General features: G+C 54.6%; 10 protein-coding genes across 10 annotated transcripts; 5 read left to right on the forward strand and 5 right to left on the reverse strand.

Moving 5' to 3' along the window:
• Nucleotides 1-31: 31 nt before the first annotated feature.
• On the reverse strand, nt 32-635 carry M409DRAFT_57654 (uncharacterized protein; the record flags this gene model as incomplete). The annotated part of the gene is made up of 2 exons (XM_033813695.1): nt 32-227; nt 448-635. The coding sequence occupies 2 exons, from the start codon at nt 633-635 to the stop codon at nt 32-34; spliced, it is 384 nt and encodes a 127-aa protein (XP_033664265.1).
• A 1,297-nt stretch (nt 636-1,932) lies between these two features.
• Nucleotides 1,933-3,897, forward strand: M409DRAFT_57655 (uncharacterized protein; the record flags this gene model as incomplete). The annotated part of the gene is made up of 1 exon (XM_033813696.1): nt 1,933-3,897. The coding sequence occupies one exon, from the start codon at nt 1,933-1,935 to the stop codon at nt 3,895-3,897; it is 1,965 nt and encodes a 654-aa protein (XP_033664266.1).
• A 1,427-nt stretch (nt 3,898-5,324) lies between these two features.
• Nucleotides 5,325-6,692, reverse strand: M409DRAFT_57656 (uncharacterized protein; the record flags this gene model as incomplete). The annotated part of the gene is made up of 1 exon (XM_033813697.1): nt 5,325-6,692. One exon carries the CDS (start codon nt 6,690-6,692, stop codon nt 5,325-5,327), a length of 1,368 nt encoding a protein of 455 aa, XP_033664267.1.
• A 410-nt stretch (nt 6,693-7,102) lies between these two features.
• Nucleotides 7,103-7,629, forward strand: M409DRAFT_26415 (uncharacterized protein; the record flags this gene model as incomplete). Its single annotated transcript, XM_033808102.1, has 4 exons — nt 7,103-7,139; nt 7,188-7,252; nt 7,313-7,381; nt 7,435-7,629. 4 exons carry the CDS (start codon nt 7,103-7,105, stop codon nt 7,627-7,629), a joined length of 366 nt encoding a protein of 121 aa, XP_033664268.1.
• Nucleotides 7,630-8,047: 418 nt separating this feature from the next.
• Nucleotides 8,048-9,342, reverse strand: M409DRAFT_26416 (uncharacterized protein; the record flags this gene model as incomplete). The annotated part of the gene is made up of 4 exons (XM_033808103.1): nt 8,048-8,893; nt 8,958-9,096; nt 9,147-9,260; nt 9,311-9,342. The coding sequence occupies 4 exons, from the start codon at nt 9,340-9,342 to the stop codon at nt 8,048-8,050; spliced, it is 1,131 nt and encodes a 376-aa protein (XP_033664269.1).
• A 356-nt stretch (nt 9,343-9,698) lies between these two features.
• On the reverse strand, nt 9,699-11,752 carry M409DRAFT_57658 (uncharacterized protein; the record flags this gene model as incomplete). The annotated part of the gene is made up of 2 exons (XM_033813698.1): nt 9,699-11,343; nt 11,607-11,752. The coding sequence occupies 2 exons, from the start codon at nt 11,750-11,752 to the stop codon at nt 9,699-9,701; spliced, it is 1,791 nt and encodes a 596-aa protein (XP_033664270.1).
• Nucleotides 11,753-12,314: 562 nt separating this feature from the next.
• M409DRAFT_37278 (uncharacterized protein) lies at nt 12,315-12,799 on the reverse strand (the record flags this gene model as incomplete). The annotated part of the gene is made up of 3 exons (XM_033810701.1): nt 12,315-12,378; nt 12,442-12,606; nt 12,750-12,799. 3 exons carry the CDS (start codon nt 12,797-12,799, stop codon nt 12,315-12,317), a joined length of 279 nt encoding a protein of 92 aa, XP_033664271.1.
• Nucleotides 12,800-13,347: 548 nt separating this feature from the next.
• Nucleotides 13,348-14,770, forward strand: M409DRAFT_37285 (uncharacterized protein; the record flags this gene model as incomplete). Its single annotated transcript, XM_033810703.1, has 4 exons — nt 13,348-13,614; nt 13,668-13,749; nt 13,806-14,427; nt 14,479-14,770. 4 exons carry the CDS (start codon nt 13,348-13,350, stop codon nt 14,768-14,770), a joined length of 1,263 nt encoding a protein of 420 aa, XP_033664272.1.
• Nucleotides 14,771-15,171: 401 nt separating this feature from the next.
• On the forward strand, nt 15,172-15,775 carry M409DRAFT_26420 (uncharacterized protein; the record flags this gene model as incomplete). The annotated part of the gene is made up of 3 exons (XM_033808104.1): nt 15,172-15,250; nt 15,305-15,518; nt 15,571-15,775. The coding sequence occupies 3 exons, from the start codon at nt 15,172-15,174 to the stop codon at nt 15,773-15,775; spliced, it is 498 nt and encodes a 165-aa protein (XP_033664273.1).
• Nucleotides 15,776-17,492: 1,717 nt separating this feature from the next.
• On the forward strand, nt 17,493-19,290 carry M409DRAFT_68636 (uncharacterized protein; the record flags this gene model as incomplete). Its single annotated transcript, XM_033817922.1, has 4 exons — nt 17,493-17,566; nt 17,614-17,781; nt 17,831-18,893; nt 18,943-19,290. 4 exons carry the CDS (start codon nt 17,493-17,495, stop codon nt 19,288-19,290), a joined length of 1,653 nt encoding a protein of 550 aa, XP_033664274.1.
• Nucleotides 19,291-19,320: the final 30 nt, after the last annotated feature.

Below are 19,320 nucleotides of genomic sequence, written 5' to 3' on the forward strand. Positions count from 1 at the left end.
TGGCTCGTTATCTGTGGGCTTGATTGTCAGCTCAAGTTACTCTGGACGGGCTGAGATAGACGGAAGAATTCAAGACGATGACCGCAATATCTGCTCCGGGACCGTAAGCCGGTTCACCTTTTCCACCTTTGTACCACAATGTATACTTCCCCAGCTGCAGTCCAAGGCGGTGGCCATGATGTGGAGCTTCTTTCGCCACCAGGAAGCCGTTGCACTGCGTCCGAATGCTGAGCGCGTGGAGCATCTGGAGCCTATCTTCGACTCCGCTCCTCACGAGCGGGCGTCGCACGTCAGCGTTTGGCAGACAGGATGCAGCACGCATCGACATATGCCGTCGCCGTTGATACGAGATGTATCCTGTCGTGATGGGAAGGGAACGTTATTCATCTCTTGACAATGTCTGAGCACAACGAACACAAATCGTTATTCTTTCGATCGTTGTCGTACCGGCCGCTGACGCCTTCTGGCTTGGTTGTCGAAGCATACAGATGTTCTCGCCCATCACGCTCGCATGTGGACACTCCATTCGCGGCCATTGGTGCGTGTCCTGAATGGCGGTGAGAGTCGACGGTACCAGCGAATGGAGCTCGAGCTCTCATCTGTATCTGGGCGGATGGCGGCATCGTTGTGTACATTTCAGCATGGCCTGCTGGCAGGCGTCCTTCCGGTTCTCTCCATCAACGATGTCGTGCAGACATCTCACAAAGATAGCCCAAGTGGATCTGCGTTCGCAGTGGCTCGTGGTTGTGAAGAACAAAGCATGCTGATATCGATACAGGCAGAATCCACGAGCTGTCCGTCTCTTTCGCAGCTGAGATGCGGGAAGTAGAAGGTACCTGGCACAGCATATGTACACAATACAATGCTTGGTTCCGAGATGCGATACTGCTGATCACGACTGGTGATGAACTGCCAAAGGCGCACAGAGTATGGGGATGAACCCAGCTCTATATCGCCCGAGGCCTTCCGCTGAAGGAATCAGATCGCTGTCGCTGACCTCCGCCATGGACGGCACCCGCTCGACCCACCACGCGCCTGAAAGTGCCGTGAGGAGGTGTTGGTCGCCGGTCGTAGGCAGCACGACGATGATACAAGGCGGCCATGGCAGGCAGACAGGTAGACTTGCCCGCCTATGTGCGGACTGTGCAACCCAAGCCGCAGCGGGCGTGCATTGCGTGTGTCGGGGAGTGGAAAAAAAGTCGTTAACCGACTCGACGTGACGCTCTCCGGGCTTGGGCGAGCTGCAGCTCGTGCAGACCACCCACGCTCATGCAGGCCGTTGTAACCTATTGCCGTCTAGTTGGAGGCGCTTGTCGGCTGTGTGCGAAAGAAAAGAGCGTCTTGGTCCCATGCCCATCCCTCGCTCTGCCTCCCAGGACCCCAGCTTTTGGGCTTCGATGTCTGACGGCTTTGCTGCCCATCTCCCACTCCACCACCATCGCCGGCTGAGCCTCCGTCGGGCGCGCTCGGCCACTCGAGACGCTACGGGTCGCGTTGATTGAAGAAGCAGCACGTCGCCGCCGCGCAGTGCGTCGTCCGGGAGCTTGCTGCTGCTGCTACTGCTGCATCGTGAGGTGTGTGTGAGTGGTTGTTGCATGCACCGGTGAGACGACAGGACGCCGTAAGTGGCCCGGCGCAAACAGTCATCCCGTTTGTTCGCCTGCCGCCTTCTTCGACGACAATGCCCCTACGCTCCCACCATCCGAGACATGACACCCGAACAATGATGAATGGAAGAACACAGAGCCACCACCGCCGGTAGCACGTCCTCACCACTCTCCAGCACGCACCACCGATCTTCGCCAGCCTCGGCTCGCTTAGCGGCCTCGCCCGCCGCCGTCGCTTCCCCAGGCCCAAGGATTGACGATTGACGACCGCTGGGTCAGAGCCAGAACCAGTCCAGCCTCACGGCTACAGCGCCAGGCTGAAGAGATGCCTCAGGACAAGAAAGGCGTGAGTGCGCAGCCTGCGCAGGTCGAGGACTACGACAGCGACGAGAGCCGCGTCGTGCCCGAGACGGTCGTCCAGGCGTCGCACACTGGCCGTCCAGCTCGCAGCCAACATGCCAACCTCAACTTGAAACCCACGGATCGCTCCTCCCACCGACGAGATGCAGCCAGCGACTCGGGCTACTCGTCGCACGCCAGCGCGCCGCTGGTCAGCACTTCCAGCAAATCCCCTGCCCCTGCGCCCGCCATGACTTCAGCGCGACAGCCACAGAGTCCTGTCAAAACCAAGCCCATTCTCCACCGCGCCGACAGTGCGAGGAGCACTCAGAGATCGCACACTGTGGCCGCTTCCACTACCAAATGTCCGCGCGGAGATTCTAATTGTCGAAATCCCAAATGCTATTCAGAGCCTAACCCTGAGCGACGTCATACCTTTTACCAACCGCCGACGACTCAGCAACCACCGCCGCCGCAGCAGTACTCTCCCGCCCAGTATCAGGCAGTCCCTCAGTACCAGTACGCGCAAGTCAACTCTGGCCAGATGAGCGCTGCTCAAGCCATGCCTCCGCCAGCGCGACCTCGGTCTGGTTCGATGTCGCGACCAAGGCCACTCAGCATGAATGCAGGCTACGCATACGATTCCACTCGACCGGGACCTCCTCCTTCAGCCTCTGCATACTACCCGTACTATGCTCAACAAGCGCAGTATCTCGGAACGACACCGCCGACTCAAGTCGTCCCATATCCACAGTCTCCACTGCCTCAATCGCCAACATCACCAACAGCAACGACGTACCCTGGCTTCCCTGGCTATGCTGGCGGCCTTTCTGCTCGACAGATGAATCCAAACGTTCCTGGACTGGAAACGTTCAAGCCTGCAGCACCTGGCCTTACCCGAACAGTATCAGCGAGACGACCAAGCGATCGCCCTGCCATGCCAGGCAAGTTCCCAGACCCTGAATCGACCGAATCAGAATCCGACTCTGCTTCTTCGGGGAGCGAGTACTCCGAATCTGAAGAAGAGGATCACCACAGACGACGGCGCGAATCTTATCGAGATCCACGACCACAGGAGCGAAGGATGGCAGTCGTCCAACAATCGTCGCGGCGACCTTCGGTCAACAAGAAGTACTACACTGAAACGGCGGTGCCAACCAAGAGTCGACGGGAATCACGACCGCAAGAACCATTACGACGTGCACCTCGATCGGACACCGGGCTCGACTACCCATCGTCATCGGACATCAACGACTCCGACAGGACACAACGAGCTGTCGTTGATCGCAACCATCGACGAAGCACGCTATCGTCGGCGCATAGCAGCCGTCGGCCATCTGTGTCGACCACAGCCTCGTCGGGACGTACCAAGGCCACGTCGCTGTCGAGCATGACCGACTACTCTCGAGTCATCATCGAAAGCCCAACTGGCCGACGTTCCGCTTATCTATCCAAAGAGGACCAAGCGAAGCTCATCAAACGATTGCAGGACCAAAGGCTCGACGACAAAATTGAAGAACAGCGCATGCGCGAGGAGAAGGTCGCCGCCTATCAACGCAACATCGGTGGCGAACCATACGAACTCACTGCTGAAAATATCAAAGCCCAAAACCGTAAGAGCGGCTCTCATTCGCACTCCCATGTCTCTCGTGGCAAGAGTAGCAACCATTCGGGATCCAAGGCTTCTCGATCAGATGGCATCAAGATCAAGAGTGGCGATACCGTACTCCACGTCTACGGCGACGCGAAAATTGAGATGAGACCAGGTGAAGATGGTGGCGCGCCACAGCTAGTGATTGCGAGCACTTCTGGAAGGGACAGCGGCTATCAAGGCAGCAGTAATTCAAAGAGCTCTGGGTCTCGAATGGGCCGCTCTCGCGTCTCGAGACGAGACAAGGTCATCCGTGAAGAAGAACTTTACGACGAAGGAGGGTTCGAGAAAGGGTACTGAGAAACCCACTCAACTCCCTACTATTTACCCCAACGAACCTGCGACGATAAAGCAGGACATTGACGACGACGACGACGACGACGACGACGACGATACATCTACACATCACCCCGATCTCGACCGCTACATCTTGGGCGATCTTTACGACAACTCTCCACTACACACATCTTTCCACGAATCCATCTGAGCGTTCCGAGCGAGACCTTTTCCACGACTTAGCATGCCATTTCCTTTCTTCTTCAACCTGGATACCCAACAACAAACTACCGCATGCACGCTTGACACGACACGAATCCCTTTTTTCTGCTCTGCTCTGCTTTGCCCTTCCACCAAGCTGCTGTGCGGCGAGACGTGGAAGGGATGAGCGCTCCAAAAGCATGGAGGAAGAATTCTTGCGTTTTCTGTCAAAAAGTATGGATCGCTGGTCTTTTGAGAGAGGGGTTGCGTCCAAAAGTTGTTTTTCTGCTTGGGGATGTTTAGCGACGGATCTTGAAGCGATACCTGGTCTTGAATGGGACCTTTTCTGTCTCTTTTGTCTCTGCTTTGATGAGCGAGATCTCTGCTTGTTGTTTTGTTGTCTGTTAGTTATACCCCACAACATGTTCGGATCTTTTATACGTTTTGCATTGACGGAACGCAGGAAGGAAGGAGGCAGGATTGAAGCTGCTAATGGCAGGTGAATGGATATGAGCATGAGAGCCAGGAACATCAGCAACGCAAGACTGTATGAATTATCAACGCAACCGGTGTATTCGATGAGCGAGCACATGGACGGAACAGCGAGAAGATGATGATACATTGGGATGTTTTTTCATACGCCAGAGAGAGAGAGAGAGAGACCTGTGCGAGCAATCAATGAGAGACTGCTGTTTGCGTGGATTTTGATCTTATGCTTCATTCTGATTCTCATTCCTTTCATACAAAGATGCTATACGATCTCTACGACTGCGATCTAATCATGATCCCACACAGGCGCCCTTCAGTCCAAACGCCTGCAAATGCCGGCAGACGCTCATGTAACCCAAGCAGAAAATTTCCTTTCCTTCCATCGCCTCATACCAGTCATCCATCGTCGTTGGGCTTTCATGAGGCAAGGTATACTTTTCACCCTCGGCCCGACTGTCTCCTTGCTTTGCTTTGCTGCCCAAGCCGGTGTCACACTTCACAACGCAAGCAAGCAAGCACGAAAACTCAAGCGCCATCAATCATCCGTAGTTCGACCATCGGGGCCCAAGAGTTTCGTCTCCAGTTCATCTTCATCAAGTTTTTCCGTCATCATCGGATCGGTTGGTGGTCCTAATCGTCTCACAGGAGCTGAACATGCACAACGACGTGGCATCCCGCGCCTCCAAAGCCATAGTGCACGTGTGTGAAGGAAAACCCATCACATCAGCTCGCATGGAGCTTAAGCCCATTCAGGATCGTGTTCATTCGAGGTCGCTGTCGGTGCCACCACGTCGGTAGCCTCCTCCGCCTCCACGGGCCTGCTGCTTCTTGCGCGGGGACGACTGCCTGCTCTTGCTGGCGCGGGTCGCATGGCCGTGGTCTGACGAGTAGCGAGGGTTCTCGCTTGCGCGGGGTCGATACTCGTCGTAGTAGCTTGCGGTGCGTTGGGAGGTGGATTGGGTGTATGCTGTGCTGAGGATCTCGGATTCGGGGCCGCTGGTGTAGGAGAAGTCGCGCTTCTTTGGGGACGCAGAGCGCGAGGAAGCGCGGTCGCGGCGGTGTTTCTGTGGAGATGGTTGCTTGGATGGGCTGGTGCTCTTGCGGGCATGTGCGGGTGGTGGTGGTGGTCGTGCGTTCTCGCGGGCAAGTGCTGCTGCTGCCTCCTCTGCCTCGCGTTTCCATCGTCGTTCCATTTTTGCTGCCTCTTCACGTGCTTTGCGCTCGGCTCGCTCCTTGTCCTTCTTCTTGTTGTCCTTAGGCTTGGGTAGGATTGGCTGGGATGAATTGTCGGTAACGACGGACTCGGATAAGATATCGGAACGATCGGTGTTGGTATAGTCAAAGTGGCTGCCGTCTGCTACGCGATTGAGACCACCAACTCGAGCTGGCTTCTCTTTCTTGTACGCATTGACATCGCGATCACGATAGCGCTTCGAGTGGTGGCTGTTGTCATAATCGGGCTCTGTTCGAAGTTCCGTCATCTCGTCCGTAACAGTCTGCGATGCCAGAGTCTCGGTGAAGTCGTCGCTGTAGGTGATGCTGTGTGTCTTGGCCCAACCTCTCTTTCCGAGCACACCCTTTCTGCCCTTCTCATCCTTTCCAACGACGGATTGAGCCATGTTCTTCTGCCAGGCGAAACGCTGGCTTCCGTAGATCGACTTCCCTCCACCAAGCTTGGTGCTCTTGGTGGCATTACTCAATGTCTTGCCATCAGGGCCCTTGCGACGGAGCACAGTGGATTTGTAGTCGTCCCAGTCTCCTTCGCGGAAGTGGAAGCCACCATTCTTAGCCCAGAAGAAGAACCAGATCGCAGCCAGCACCATGGCAGCACCAAGTATCGCGAAAAGAGCGAAGAAGCCCTTGTTGTTGAAGCTCTCAGGCGGGCTGGCGCCTTGACCTTTGACGAATTTGGTATCGGCGCGCTTCTCTATCGTTCTCGTCTGCAGGTCGTGTTCTTGAATCGGTGAGAGAGCTGGTGTGGGAGAGGCATCACGGCCGACGAGTTTCGCGGGGTCGGCATTGCGAATGTCGAGCTCGAGGGAGGAGACGTAGAGGTCAGGAATAGGTTCTGAGCTCTTGAGGGTCCTGGGAGCGAACAAGAAGCCGAGTACTGGCGGTACGGGTGCCATTGTCGATGTGAGCTGCCGGCCGAAGCCTCAGCGAGCTCTTGGGAGTGTCGTTGTCAGTGAGGGGGCGACTTCGTACGGTCGGCGTTGATGTCGGCACTGCACGAATTATTCAGTGAATGCGTAATGATTGTGGTGGATGTGAGTGACTTTCCAGAAGTGCGGAAGAGGAATGCGGGCGGTTTTGGAGGGTGGTGGTTTGGCGTGGCTGGAAGTGTGACGCCAGACTTGGAAGGAGGCTGGTAAATACAGAGGTCACCCCAGCAACTGGCCAGGGTCCAATGGCGGCCTCAGGCCACAACATCTCACTTCACGACTGAAAACATTCATCACTTCAAAGATCGAAGACAAAGTCGGCTAACAACTCCATCGTCGCTCTGGGTTGTCTCGAGCGGAGAGAACTCGAATCTGCAATGGCACAACCTATGCGCAGTACGCGTGAATTCATGAGTATGTCTGCGATCACGACAAAGGAGTCTTATTTCTAAATCAGACCAGCTAGAATCGACAAACTGCAAGAAGACCTCGTCCGTCGCTTTCAAAAGCTCCTCGAACTCTCTGCTGTAAGCGTTGCGCCCCAAGCAGTATCAATGTCTCGAAGAATTGCTCACATGCGACCAAAGGTGAACAGAAAAGACCGCAGCGTGACCGCTGTCACCGAATACCAAATCAAAACCGAGACGAGCGCACTGGTTAGTCCTGTCGTTCAAATCCAACATTACCTTTGCAGCTGACATCATTTCAGATCAAGACTGCTGAAGATGTCCAAACCTTGATCCGGCAGCTTCAGGAGATGTGGCTCTTTGGCCAGCTCAATACCCTCGGCGAGAGCAAAGTCCAACAACAGACCGACGAGAATGCCAAGGTCGTTGCAGATCTTCTCAAGCAGCTCACGGAGAAGCAAGTTGCTGGAGAGCAGGCCGCGAGTGCTGCTGGGTGAGCCGTACCCAAGAGGTTCAGCAATATTGCCGCCATCACAAGCACGTGCAGCCCCTAGCCACGAACGGATCGGCATCGACTCGAAGGCGGGACATCCGTTGTTGTTTCCAGGGGGACCTGGCAGTGCGACAAACTTAGTGCTTGGATTCTCTCCGTTCGCCGACAGCGTGCTGTTTGGGGAGATCAAAAACCGGCCCAAGCCAAGAGCGAGATGCAGTGATGCGGAGGGCTCTGCCATATGCCCGCATTAAGCTCATCTACAAAGCGTCTATCATATCCAAGCCTCATGTGAGACTCTCGACGAGCGAGTGCAAAGGCTGAGACGGAGCCTGAATAAAGAAATGAAGCGATTCGCCGCACTCTACTTACAGCTGGCCGTGCAGCGAGTCACGATGGTCATTGATATAGACTCCTGGAAACTACAGCCTCGCCCTCGCCCCCTTCCCAACACTCTCCCCAACAAGTCCAATCGTCTTCCTCGCCGCCCCAATAGAATTCTGATACCCACCACCCGCATGCCCATACGAATGCACCACCTGCCTCCCCTTCACAACCTCCCTCTCAGTCCTCGGACCCCCAACCCTCCCAGGCCTCAACCCAGCCTGCACACTAACAACCTCAAACCCCCCATCCTTCCCCGTCAACAACTCCGGCGCCATCCAACCACACCTCTCCAAAATCCTCTTCGTAGTCGCCTCATCCGGCACCGCACTCCACTCCCCTTTCTCCTTCGTGCCACCGAGAATCGTCGTCCCAGAGCCCGGCCTCACGATAACATACGATGTAGACCCCTCGCCGATCTTCCCGCCGTGATACCTCGTCCTCGTGGCTTTCGCCTCGCCCTTGACGAGAACCGTCTGTCCTCGGATCGGATACATCCCTTCATCACCACAAACCTCCCTCGCACCCAACCCCGTCGCGTTCACGAAACATTCCACTTTCCCCCGTTTCAACGCATGTGCGATCCCCTCCGCCGCGCTCAAAACCTTCTCCAACCCGCCATCAGTCGGCAGTTTCGACTGGAAAATCACCGCCCCGGAAGCTCGCGCACGCTCCTGGAGATAGAGAAAATACTGCGGGACATTGATGGAGAAAGCTTGTGAAGTAGCACCCCATTTGATCTCGGGGGCATGAGCTGGCCGGGTCGCATTGATCGAGGCGATGGGTTCGGCGAACGTGTTCAGCTGCCGGAAGTTGAGCACGTGAGGCGCCCACCAGAGGTCTTCGGTCACGGGGCCGTCCCAGTAGTGGATGGATTCTTCGAGCTGTTTGGCATAAATCAGTCAGGAGAGGTGCGGTTGTAGAGTGAAGTTTTTGGAGGACTTATACCCTCAAGCCAGATTTCGGTACTTTGGAGTCCTTTTCCTCCTTACCCACCAACTCGAGCCAGTACTGGAATGTCTGTACGTCCCAGTCACATTGCTCTGGTTCGTCGACGGTGGCGTGGGTCCGCCAGTGAGCTCCTGCCCTGTCGCCGTGTCAATCATTGGTGCTTTTGATAAGTGTTCTCGGACGTACCATGGCGAGGTATATTCAATGCTCGAGTCGCCGGGTACATGAGCGGCTACGACTGTCACTACGTATCCTGCCTCAGCTAGAAATACAGCGGTGGTGAGGCCAATGACTCCGGCGCTGTGCTGTTGTCAGTCTTTTGCATGGCGTGGAGTGAGTAGCCGACATACCCAATGACAACGACGTGAGGTTTTGAAGCCATCGTTTTCGAATCCACAGATCAACAGCTGCGCGCCATCAAAAGATTGCGTCGCTCGAATAAAAGTACGAACGCCACGGAGTCGACTGAAGAGACGCACAGCCTTCAGCACCGAAGACCGGAGCTTTCTAGCTTGGCCGAGGCGGCCTTTGATAGGCCTCCAATTACGACGATGCGATGGTGTGATATCTCATCTCAAGATGTTTGCAATAGTATCAAGGTCATTTCAAACGCTATAGGGTATCTACAAAGGACAGTCATCACTTCATCGCCTTGTCGTTGCTCCGACCTGCGGGATGAACAGCTGCTTCAAAAACATCACGCATGTACTTCCAACTCAGTACAGGACAAGTCATCCATCACTCGTCAGATGTGTCATTGCTTGTGGAAAGAGCATCCACGGCCTTCTGGACCTCCTCGCCGGCAACGTTCTGCCATTTCTCCCTCTCATCCGAGTTGGTGAGCGCCGAAGCGTCACCGACCAGATCGTATAGCTTGCGTGACACATCCCTGTTGATGTCGGTATACTGATCTTTCGTGATCTCCTTGTCGCGATATCGAGGTCCTAGCGACAGCTTAACCATGCGTTGGATCTCTTCCTTTGCAGAATACGAGAGTGCACGAGATGGCGATGCTGATGACTGCCGCTCGACAGGGCTTGCTTCCTCCTGCTCGTCATCCTCTTGGACTGTCCGTCGCCGACGTCCACGCCGTAGGAGGCCGTCTGTAGTATCGCGGTCCAGTCTAGATCCTGTTGGTGAAAATGGCGAGAATATCTGCGCTGATGGTGACATGGCTGGCATGATGGTCGAGGAGAGTGGGGGCGAAAGAGGCCGATGAGGTGGCGGTGTTCCAGCCTTGGGAGTGCCGCATTCGGATGATGCAGGCGAACGCGCTGGAGAGGAATTTCTTGGCGAGTACTGGCCAGGCGCCTGGTCAGAGGTGGCCGGTGAAGCGGCCGATGCGGGCTTAGTCTCTACTTCATGAAGGAGGGAAGATAGGAATGTGGGTTCCGCGGCAGATCTTCGATGCGCTGCTGTTGAAGACTCAGCCTGTCCAGGCTCTGGTGGTGGGCGCTTCAGTCGGGGACGCTTGAGCTGGGGTTGATCCAAGTGCTCTGATGACTGCTCATGCTCTTGAGGCGACTCTGGGAGGTCCGAGTTGCGCCGCTTGCGACGTCTGGTGTTGACGGGAGCATCTTGTGGGGCATCTTGCGATTCTCTGGCCTTGTCGAAAGCATTCCAGGCTCGAATCTCTTCTTCGGACTCAGGGTTAGGTGGCAAGTCTTGCTGTAGCGACGCCTGTGCAATCCCGCGTAGTCGATTTGTGGCGCCTTGGCGGCTGGCCACCTCGAATCTCCGCTGCCATCGCTGAAACTCGCGACGTTGTTCTTCGGTCCTCTGGTCAGCTGGCTCTTCGTCAAAAGGGAAGTCCAGGTCGAGATCAAGTCTTCGTGATACTTCTTGCCATACACGAGCCCATAAAGCATCGTTCTGGCGACGGCGACGTGGCTGGGCACGGTTGGCGTTTCCATTTGCAGCACCGTTGCGAGCGCGAGGGCGTCGTCGCAGTGCCGACGCCATGCCCGGGAGGTCCGTGTCATTCTCCAGATCGACCAAACATGTCTCGCAGTACCACACATCAGGGGCGTCGTCAAATCCAGCACAGAAGATGTGAACAGTCCGGTCGCAGCCGTCGCAATACATGACACTATGGCCGTCGTCTGCATTGCCGCAGACGAGACAAGGGTCCCATGCCTCGACCGCGAACAGCTCGTCCTCCACTATCATCGAAGCATCTATCTCCGCCTCTTGAGTCCTGTCCTTCACCGCGTAGCTGTCGGCAACTGGCCCGCCAAGAGTCCGGCTGATTTCGACCATGTTGAATACGGTTCGGCATATTGGGCAGCTGTTCGCTCGCTCGACCCATGGCTTGAGGCAGGAGTTGTGCAGGTCGTGTTTGCAGGGTAAGAGGTGTGCAACGGCTTCGTCGTCGTCTTCGATACTATGCAACACAATGTCAGCCTAGGTTCGCTGATGCATACTGGAGGCCTCCAGCCGCTTCGCAAACAAATGCAAAGCTGGGAAAAACCTCACCTTCCAAGCTTATTCGGCGAATATCTTCTAGATCTTCAAGCCGTCCAAGTAGGAAGCATGGTACCGAAACGGTATCGCGGTGGGCAGGCCAAGGAGGCCTCCAGTATGGTAGGTAGTGCATCGCCGGTAAGGCGGACTTTGGGATCGATCAAGGCATCTCAGGTATAGTACCTTTTCGAACTCGAGCTCGCTATCTTCTTGGCATCATCGTCTTTGCCAGCTCCATCATCACCAACAGTGGCGGCAGCTTCCGGCGGTGGGTCCTCGGCGAAAGTCGTTCGGAGGTCACCTAAACAGACAATGCATGTGTCTGCCATGCCTTGAGGGTTGTTTTGAGGTAAGTGAAGGTGAGTGTGGAGGGAGGGACATGAGTTGTGAAAGACTCGAGGTTTGAAGTGGGACGAAGAAGAGAGGAAGCTCACTGGAAGTCCAGCTTTATACTCGCCAAAGAATCCGGGGAAGGCACGTGATTCGACCGCCAGGCATCGGTTTCATCAGCGACCGAAAATGTTCGTCCTTGTGACTGCGTTGCGGCAAAGTGAGTCTGGAATGACATTGTGTGGGCGCGTGAGTGTCTTGTGAGACCGCCGAACGTGCCTGAGATAGATTGCCTCGTCGCTCGTCCTGGCGTCACTATCTTGTGCCCATGCTTTTGCACTGATTGGTTTAGATTCTAACAAAGAGTCATGCGCGAACGTCCGATGTGGTTTCGGCTCGGCGATACCTTTTGGTGAAGGAAAGGAAGGTGGGTGAATTGACTGGTCGTTTGTGAGACTTTCATTCGTTCAGGTCGCTAGCAAACCGGCTCTGCTCTGCCCATCTCGAGCGCGAGCCCATGTAAACTCCGTAAAAGCCCCCCAATGCATGAAAATCGCCATCTTAAACCTCAGCAATCTCGCGCAGACGTCTGATGGTCGAGCGAGTCGCAGCAGCAGCTGGGGTACTGTGTATTCTTGTCAGCCTCAAAAACGTCTTGCCTGCCTACCACTCCATTCCAAGTACGTACGAGACGGTGTATGCTCCTCCTGCTACGGTCTTGCCGCATGACTTGCAGTTCCAGATGCCAACAGATTCGCGCTTGACGGTGACCTTTCCGCAGAAGGTGCAGGTGTATCGTGCATGCTGGGAGATTTCGATCTTCTTGACCTGCTTTCGGAGCGAGGCACCGTAGCTATTCAGGAAGAGTCAGAACATATCCGGAAAGGTATTGCTGTCGCTTTCCAAGTGGAAGAACCGGTCACTGCTCGAGGCGTGGTGTCCAACTTCTTCCCTTGTCCCACCGGAATAGCGAAATATCATGGAGGGTGTGCGTACCGCGTGCCGTATTTTCCGGTGATTCCGACCTTCTTGGTGCGCTTCGTCATTGTGGCGGTTGTGTGTGGTTGACAATGACAGAGAGATGGAGGGTGTCGCTGAAGTGTAGAGACGGGCACGGGGTTTCGATGCTTGTGGGTGGACTGCCAAGACCGGACTTGACGCAAAATGTAGTCTCAGGTCCACAGATGACCCCCAGCAGTCAAGCGCCAGCCGTCTGTGCCACTGAGACTGCGCAAAATGTTCGGCAAGCGAGCAGAGCGTTTTGACCCACAAGCTACGCCAACCAAAAGACGCATCAAATTTTGACGCGCTCAATCAATATCTTATCCTGCTCACGCTCGCGTGCAACGGTCAGGAGTTCTCCCGTCGACCTCGTCAACACTTCTCCACGAGCTGTGACGCCTCGGCTCTGTGCACAATCGCTTGCTCGGGATGTTTTAGGGGCAGCAACCAGAAGACCAATTGGTGTCGCAATCTCGGCCACTGGTTTCTGTTCCCAGTCCTTGCTCCGAGTGCTACCAGGTAACGAGCAAAACTGTGCTTCTTCATCGCCCTCTTCTTTCCTTCCCATCTCTCACCTACCATCCCATCCACCATGCCACAGTCGGAGCGCCAGTACGAGGTCGTTGTCTTCGGTGCCACCGGATACACAGGAAAGTACGCGGCAGAGCACCTCACCACCAATGCTCCCACCGACTTGAAATGGGCCATTGCTGGACGGTCTCAGCAGAAGCTGGAAAAGTTGGCCGGCGAGCTGCATGCTTTGAATCAAGATCGCCAACAACCAGGAATCGAGATAGTATCATTGACCAAGGATGACCTCGTGAAGCTCGTGAAGAAGACGAAAGTGCTCATCAGTACAGTCGGTGCGCGAATAACCCAGCCTACGCCGGGTTTGCAAGTGGATGCTCAAAGAATATAGGACCCTACCACCGCTACGGTACTCTTCCTTTCGAAGCTTGCGCAGAGAATGGCACACATTATCTCGACTGCACCGGTGAGCTACCGTGTAACGATTCAGTAGACGGCAACTCAGTCTGACAACTTTCATAGGAGAAGTGCCATGGGTCTACGACATGGTGCAGAAGTATGAGTCGACAGCAAAGCAAACTGGGGCCATTATGATACCGCAAAACGGAGTAGAGAGCGCGCCCACTGACCTCATGTGTTGGATGCTCGCGACTCATATCCGCCGCGCGCTCTCGGTCGGAACTGCAGAGGTGGTTGATATCATGTACGATATCAAGGGTATCCCATCGGGCGGAACTCTGGACACGCTCTTGACCTTGTTCGAGTCTTACAACCTTCGCCAGGTCGCAAAGAGCATGTCGCCCTTCTCTTTATGCAGCATATCCCCACCTCAGCAGAAGCGCCGAAAGCCTCTGTTGGAGATCTTGACGGGTATACGGAATGACAGCGATCTTGGCCTGCTCACGAGTTCGCTCCAGGGACCGACGGATGCGCCAATTGTGAATCGGACGTGGAGTCTTCTTGACGGCGGCCGATTCTATGGCAAGAACTTCCAGCTCAGTCCATATATGCGGGCTAAGGGTACGCTTCATGCGTTGATCGTCCACTTTGCTCTGACTTTCGGGGCACTTGCACTTATCCTGCCACCAGTCCGTTGGATCATCAAGAGATTTGTCTATCAGCCGGGCGAAGGACCAACCCGAGAGTGAGTTGAAAAGTGTTTGCTGCACTACGCCACAAGCCTGATCATGTCTAGACAAGCTAAACGAGAATACTGCGAATGGCGCGCGATTGCCAACGCAGACGTCACGGACCCTAACGATCCAAAGAGAGCATTTGGCCAGATGAGATGGGAAGGTAGTATGTACCACTTGACGGCTGTTTTCCTGTGCGAGGCGGCAGTGACGATAGCCCGCGACGAGACGGTAATGCATGGTCTTAAAGCGGGCGGAATCCTCACCCCCGGGGCGCTTGCCAATAGCTCGTCGTATCTCGAGAGGCTGCAGAAGGCGGGCCTCCAAACAGAAGTCAAGTTTCTGCCGCAATGAGCGGTCTCGAGGCGGTGTAGACATGCAATCGCGAATGGGTGGCGGTCCCGGGGTCGCTAGAGACACTGTCGTAAGTTTGCGCTGCTTGGTTGTGGTCTGGTTGACCGCTCACGCTACGTCAAAAAGATCTGACTCGCCCGGCCAGGATTCCCCATTCGCGGACACTCTGGCATTGGGACACCCGAAACACGAAGTTCTTCCTATCCACCCATTCCAATGTATTAGGTATTCTTGCTGACACCTCTATACTTCGGTTTATTTGATCATGTCTGTTGCGAATTTTTGTCTTCCATCTGCAAGTCAGTACCACTGTCACCGACTCTGAGGATGTGCTTCAAGCGATGGGACCTTAACACAGCCTTCCACCACCATTACAGAGGATTTCAACGCCACCCACGGCAATGTGCTTCGGAACGTACATCGTCTCCTACTCGTGCGGTCACGTCTCGGCGACTCCAAACGTCTGCTTGCGTGACGTCGGTGAGTGGCCCAGTAAAAGCTGAATTGATGGAGATAGTGTTGACTTTTGAAAAGCACCTCACTATCGCTGCGAACCTCGTGGGATGAAAATAACGCAGCCCAACGGACGATGCGTCGAATGCTACAGCAGAGACCTTTCGCCCCACCAGCACCTCACTACCACTGCTCGTTTCAATCCGGATCCCAAGTTCGCCATCGAGGACAGACAGACTCTGACGCCTCAGAGTAGCGTGGACAGCTCGGAGAAGAACGCAGCAATAACCAGATGGTTGGTAGACATCAATAACTTTCCTTGACATCTGTATGCTTACACAATCCAGGATTATGGATATCCCCGTGCTAGGCCCTGGTTCGATCCATATCGAAAGAGAGTTACGCCAAACAGCCTGTTCCCTCACAGAGGCTCTCGCAGATCGTGGCTATCAGCCTGACCATGGGTCTTCACGTCCGACAACGAGTCATACACGCCAGATGGCCGATCCCCGAGGTTACGAGGCAGACTATGACGACGATGACAGCCTCTAACAGATGGGTCGCGAGAGGTGAGAAGTCGACATGATTTCCACAAGACAACGGCCTTCCTAGTCGGACGGCCAGAGCGACGAATGCGACCAAGACTGCTGAAAGCGCTGCCGCCGAAAAACGAAGTCACGACCAGGAGGCCGATGTGTGCTGTTGGACTCCACGCGATGTGCATACCGTCGGTAAAGCTGCCACTGATATCTTGCTGTATTATGACATGCGAGCTGATGCAAGTGGTAGTTGATGTCGACAATCTCAGACGCCTTATAAGCAAGACGAGATATTGGAAATTCTGTGACTGCCGCACGCTGCCATTGCGACCACATAATCGTTGGCGATGCGGTCACCTCGTCTCTGGCTTCTTTTCTTGCTGGACGATGGATCGACTTATGCGGCAGCTGAAATCGTCATTGAGCCGCAGAATCGTCGGCACTCGAACGTACTCTGCGACTTAAAGATCTGATGATCCGGAAGTGGCCTGTTGGGCTGTGCGAAAGCAGTTTCGAGCCTCGCATCGACTTGGCCTTCTAAGCCTTTGCACCAACGATTGCCTGCCCCGATCATGGTGAGACGGTCCAATACATCTATACCGGCTAGGAGCAACAGATCTTGATCGCTGAGGGGGAGAAATTTCTTCATGCCACCCAGGAAAGGCTGGTGTCTCTGCGCAGCGGCGACATGCCAGGGCTTCTTCAAGCCGGACAAGAAACGCCACCAGAGACACTGGTACGGCGGACACCGGAACTAGACAAACACTTTGTCGCTGGAAGAATCCGATGTCGAGTGATGTCGTGAGAACTCCGAGTCAGACATTCGCATGCCTCGAAGGAGTCGAGCCCAGGAGAGAGCATCTTGCTCCCGGATTCCCAGGACGTCGTCATCACGCTGCGGAAGATACGGGCAGGTCTTCGTTGTGATGTAGATTTTCTCGACATAGGGCCCCCACCCAGAGATATATCTGACTACATGTCGTGCTGGGACGGATTATAGGAAGCACACGGATTCCATTGGCGTCAGCAAGAATATCCTTCTGGAGCAGTCGGCGTGGGCACGAAGATCCGAAGGTCACTAATCGGATCTGTCATATACGATCACATTTTTATGCTTCGTCTTACATTCATGGCATTGTTTCCATATTCAGACAACGTACTGATCAATGCATCAGCATACATCTGAGGGTTGGAATCGGCTTAAAGCCGATTTCTCGGCTGCTCTCGGCCCCCACATCAACGTCCAGTTCTTTCTCCCGAGGCGTGTCACATTTCTCTCTAACCTCCATCTTTTGCCCGCAGAAGCTTGGTCGGACATATGCACTCTAATGATCCTCCCCGGGCACGCCGCGCTCAGTCAAATGCCACACTTGCATCACCGGCGATACACCATTCGGGAATTCGTGTCACAAACATCCGTCTCCAGCTAACTATGCCACATTGGACCGGCAGTGTAGGCATTGTGGAGGCGGGGGACGGCATTTCATCACTTTGACTAGAGCGGCCCGACTCAGAGGCGCGTCTGATGACCTCGGTGTGAGATCCAGGAATATAGTTGAAGCTCTTCGCGCGTGGGAATGGTGAGTTATGTACTTGCACACGTCCCGTCGGCTGGAGATAAGACTGTGCGAGTAAGGCCTTCGATTGCATTCTTTTCCCACTTCCTAACCTCTTCCCTCTCTCTTCTCACCCTCCGCTCGCCATAGATCAAAATTTAGCACGTCGACGCGATGCCGTTCCTCGCACAAGAACACGTTCCGTTGTCCAACGAGGACATCCTGAGCTGGACTTTCGACCACGTGAAGTAAGTTCGCATTCCACAGAACTGCTTGGCTGTGCTAACAGAGCTAGATATGACTGGGACGAGCCCATGTACATTGACGCCCTGAAGCCAGAAAGATCGATCTCAGCAAGACAGGCACACAAGCTCGTTCGACAACTCGCTGCTGGATTCAAAGCTATTGGTCTTCAAAAAGGCGATTGTGTCTCGATACATTCCTTCAACGACATTTACTATCCGTGGGTACCCTAATGCATTGTTTAGTGAACAGCTCTGACACCTGGACAGGCTCTTCTTCCTCGGAGTCGTGGCAGCTGGAGGAGTATACGCCGGAACGAATCCTGCGTATACGCAACACGAGCTCACCCACACGACCAAGATCGCAAAAGTCAAATTCGTGCTCACACAACCATCGCTGTTGAACAACATTCTGAAGGCGGCAGAGGACAATGGCATCTCAAAGAAGAATGTAATCATTTTCAACCCGGATGGACATCATGACCCAGGAAAGACTCCAGAGGGCTACCTGCAGTGGAATGACCTCTTGCAACATGGCGAGCAGGACTGGGTGCGTTTCAACGACTACGACAAGGCATACATGACTGGCGCTGCGAGACTGTACAGTTCGGGCACAACAGGTCTCCCAAAAGCGGCAGAGCTCTCTCATCTGAATCTTACAGCTCAACATACGCTGGTCTACGAGACCAACCCCAGACCATGGAAGGTCAAGCGTCTGCTTGCTTTGCCCATGTTCCACGCCGCCACTGCTCCAGGTGCTTTCTGTACTCCCCTGCGAAACGGAGACAAGGCCTACGTCCTGCCTAGATTCGACCCCGAGAACTGGTTCTGGGCACACGAAAAGTATCAGATCACAGACCTTGGAGTCGTCCCACCGATAGCAGTCATGGCAATCAACAGCCCTCTCAACAATAAATACAGCCTGAAATCGGCAAAGGTTGGCCAATGTGGAGCAGCTCCTCTGGACAAGGCACCACAGGCTCGAATGCAAGCGCTTCTGGACGATGGAGCTCCTTTGACTCAAGTTTGGGGCATGACGGAGACGAGCTGCATAGCTACGCGACATGCCTATCCCGCGAAGGACATTACCGGTAGTGTTGGCTGGCCACTGCCCAACCTGGACACAAAGCTTATCGACGACGATGGCAAGGACATTAGCGGGTACGATGTGAGAGGAGAGCTCTGCATTCGGGGACCGACCATCATCAAGGGGTACTTTGAAAATCCTGAGGCCAATTCCAGAGATTGGGATAAGGACAACTACTTCCACACCGGTGACATCGCTTGGATAGATCCAAAGACCAAGCTCTACTACATCGTGGACAGGAAGAAGGTGAGAACGAGCCATGTGATATTGAGAGCAGAACTGACAGAGAATTTAGGAACTGATCAAAGTGCGAGGATTTCAAGTAGCGCCGCCGGAAGTCGAAGGTGTCCTGCTATCTCACCCCGATATCGTCGACGCCGCAGTCATCGGTGTACCAGACCCAGTAAGAGAAGGAGGAGAGCTGCCACGAGCATACGTCACGAGACGGGATCCAAACGGTAGCAAGCCTACAGAAGAGGACATTGCTCAATACATCAAAGAGAAGCTTGCATCATACAAGAGACTAGAGGGTGGGGTGGTCTTTCTAGACACAATACCAAAGAATGCGTCGGGAAAGATCTTGAAGCGGATATTACGAGACCAGGCCAAGAAAGAGATGAGCTCGGGGAAGTCGAAGTTGTAGACGACAGATGTCTGTGTTTTTGCATAGCAA

Source organism: Zasmidium cellare (genome assembly GCF_010093935.1).
Source record: "Zasmidium cellare ATCC 36951 unplaced genomic scaffold M409scaffold_31, whole genome shotgun sequence".
NCBI classification, from domain to species: domain Eukaryota; kingdom Fungi; phylum Ascomycota; class Dothideomycetes; order Mycosphaerellales; family Mycosphaerellaceae; genus Zasmidium; species Zasmidium cellare.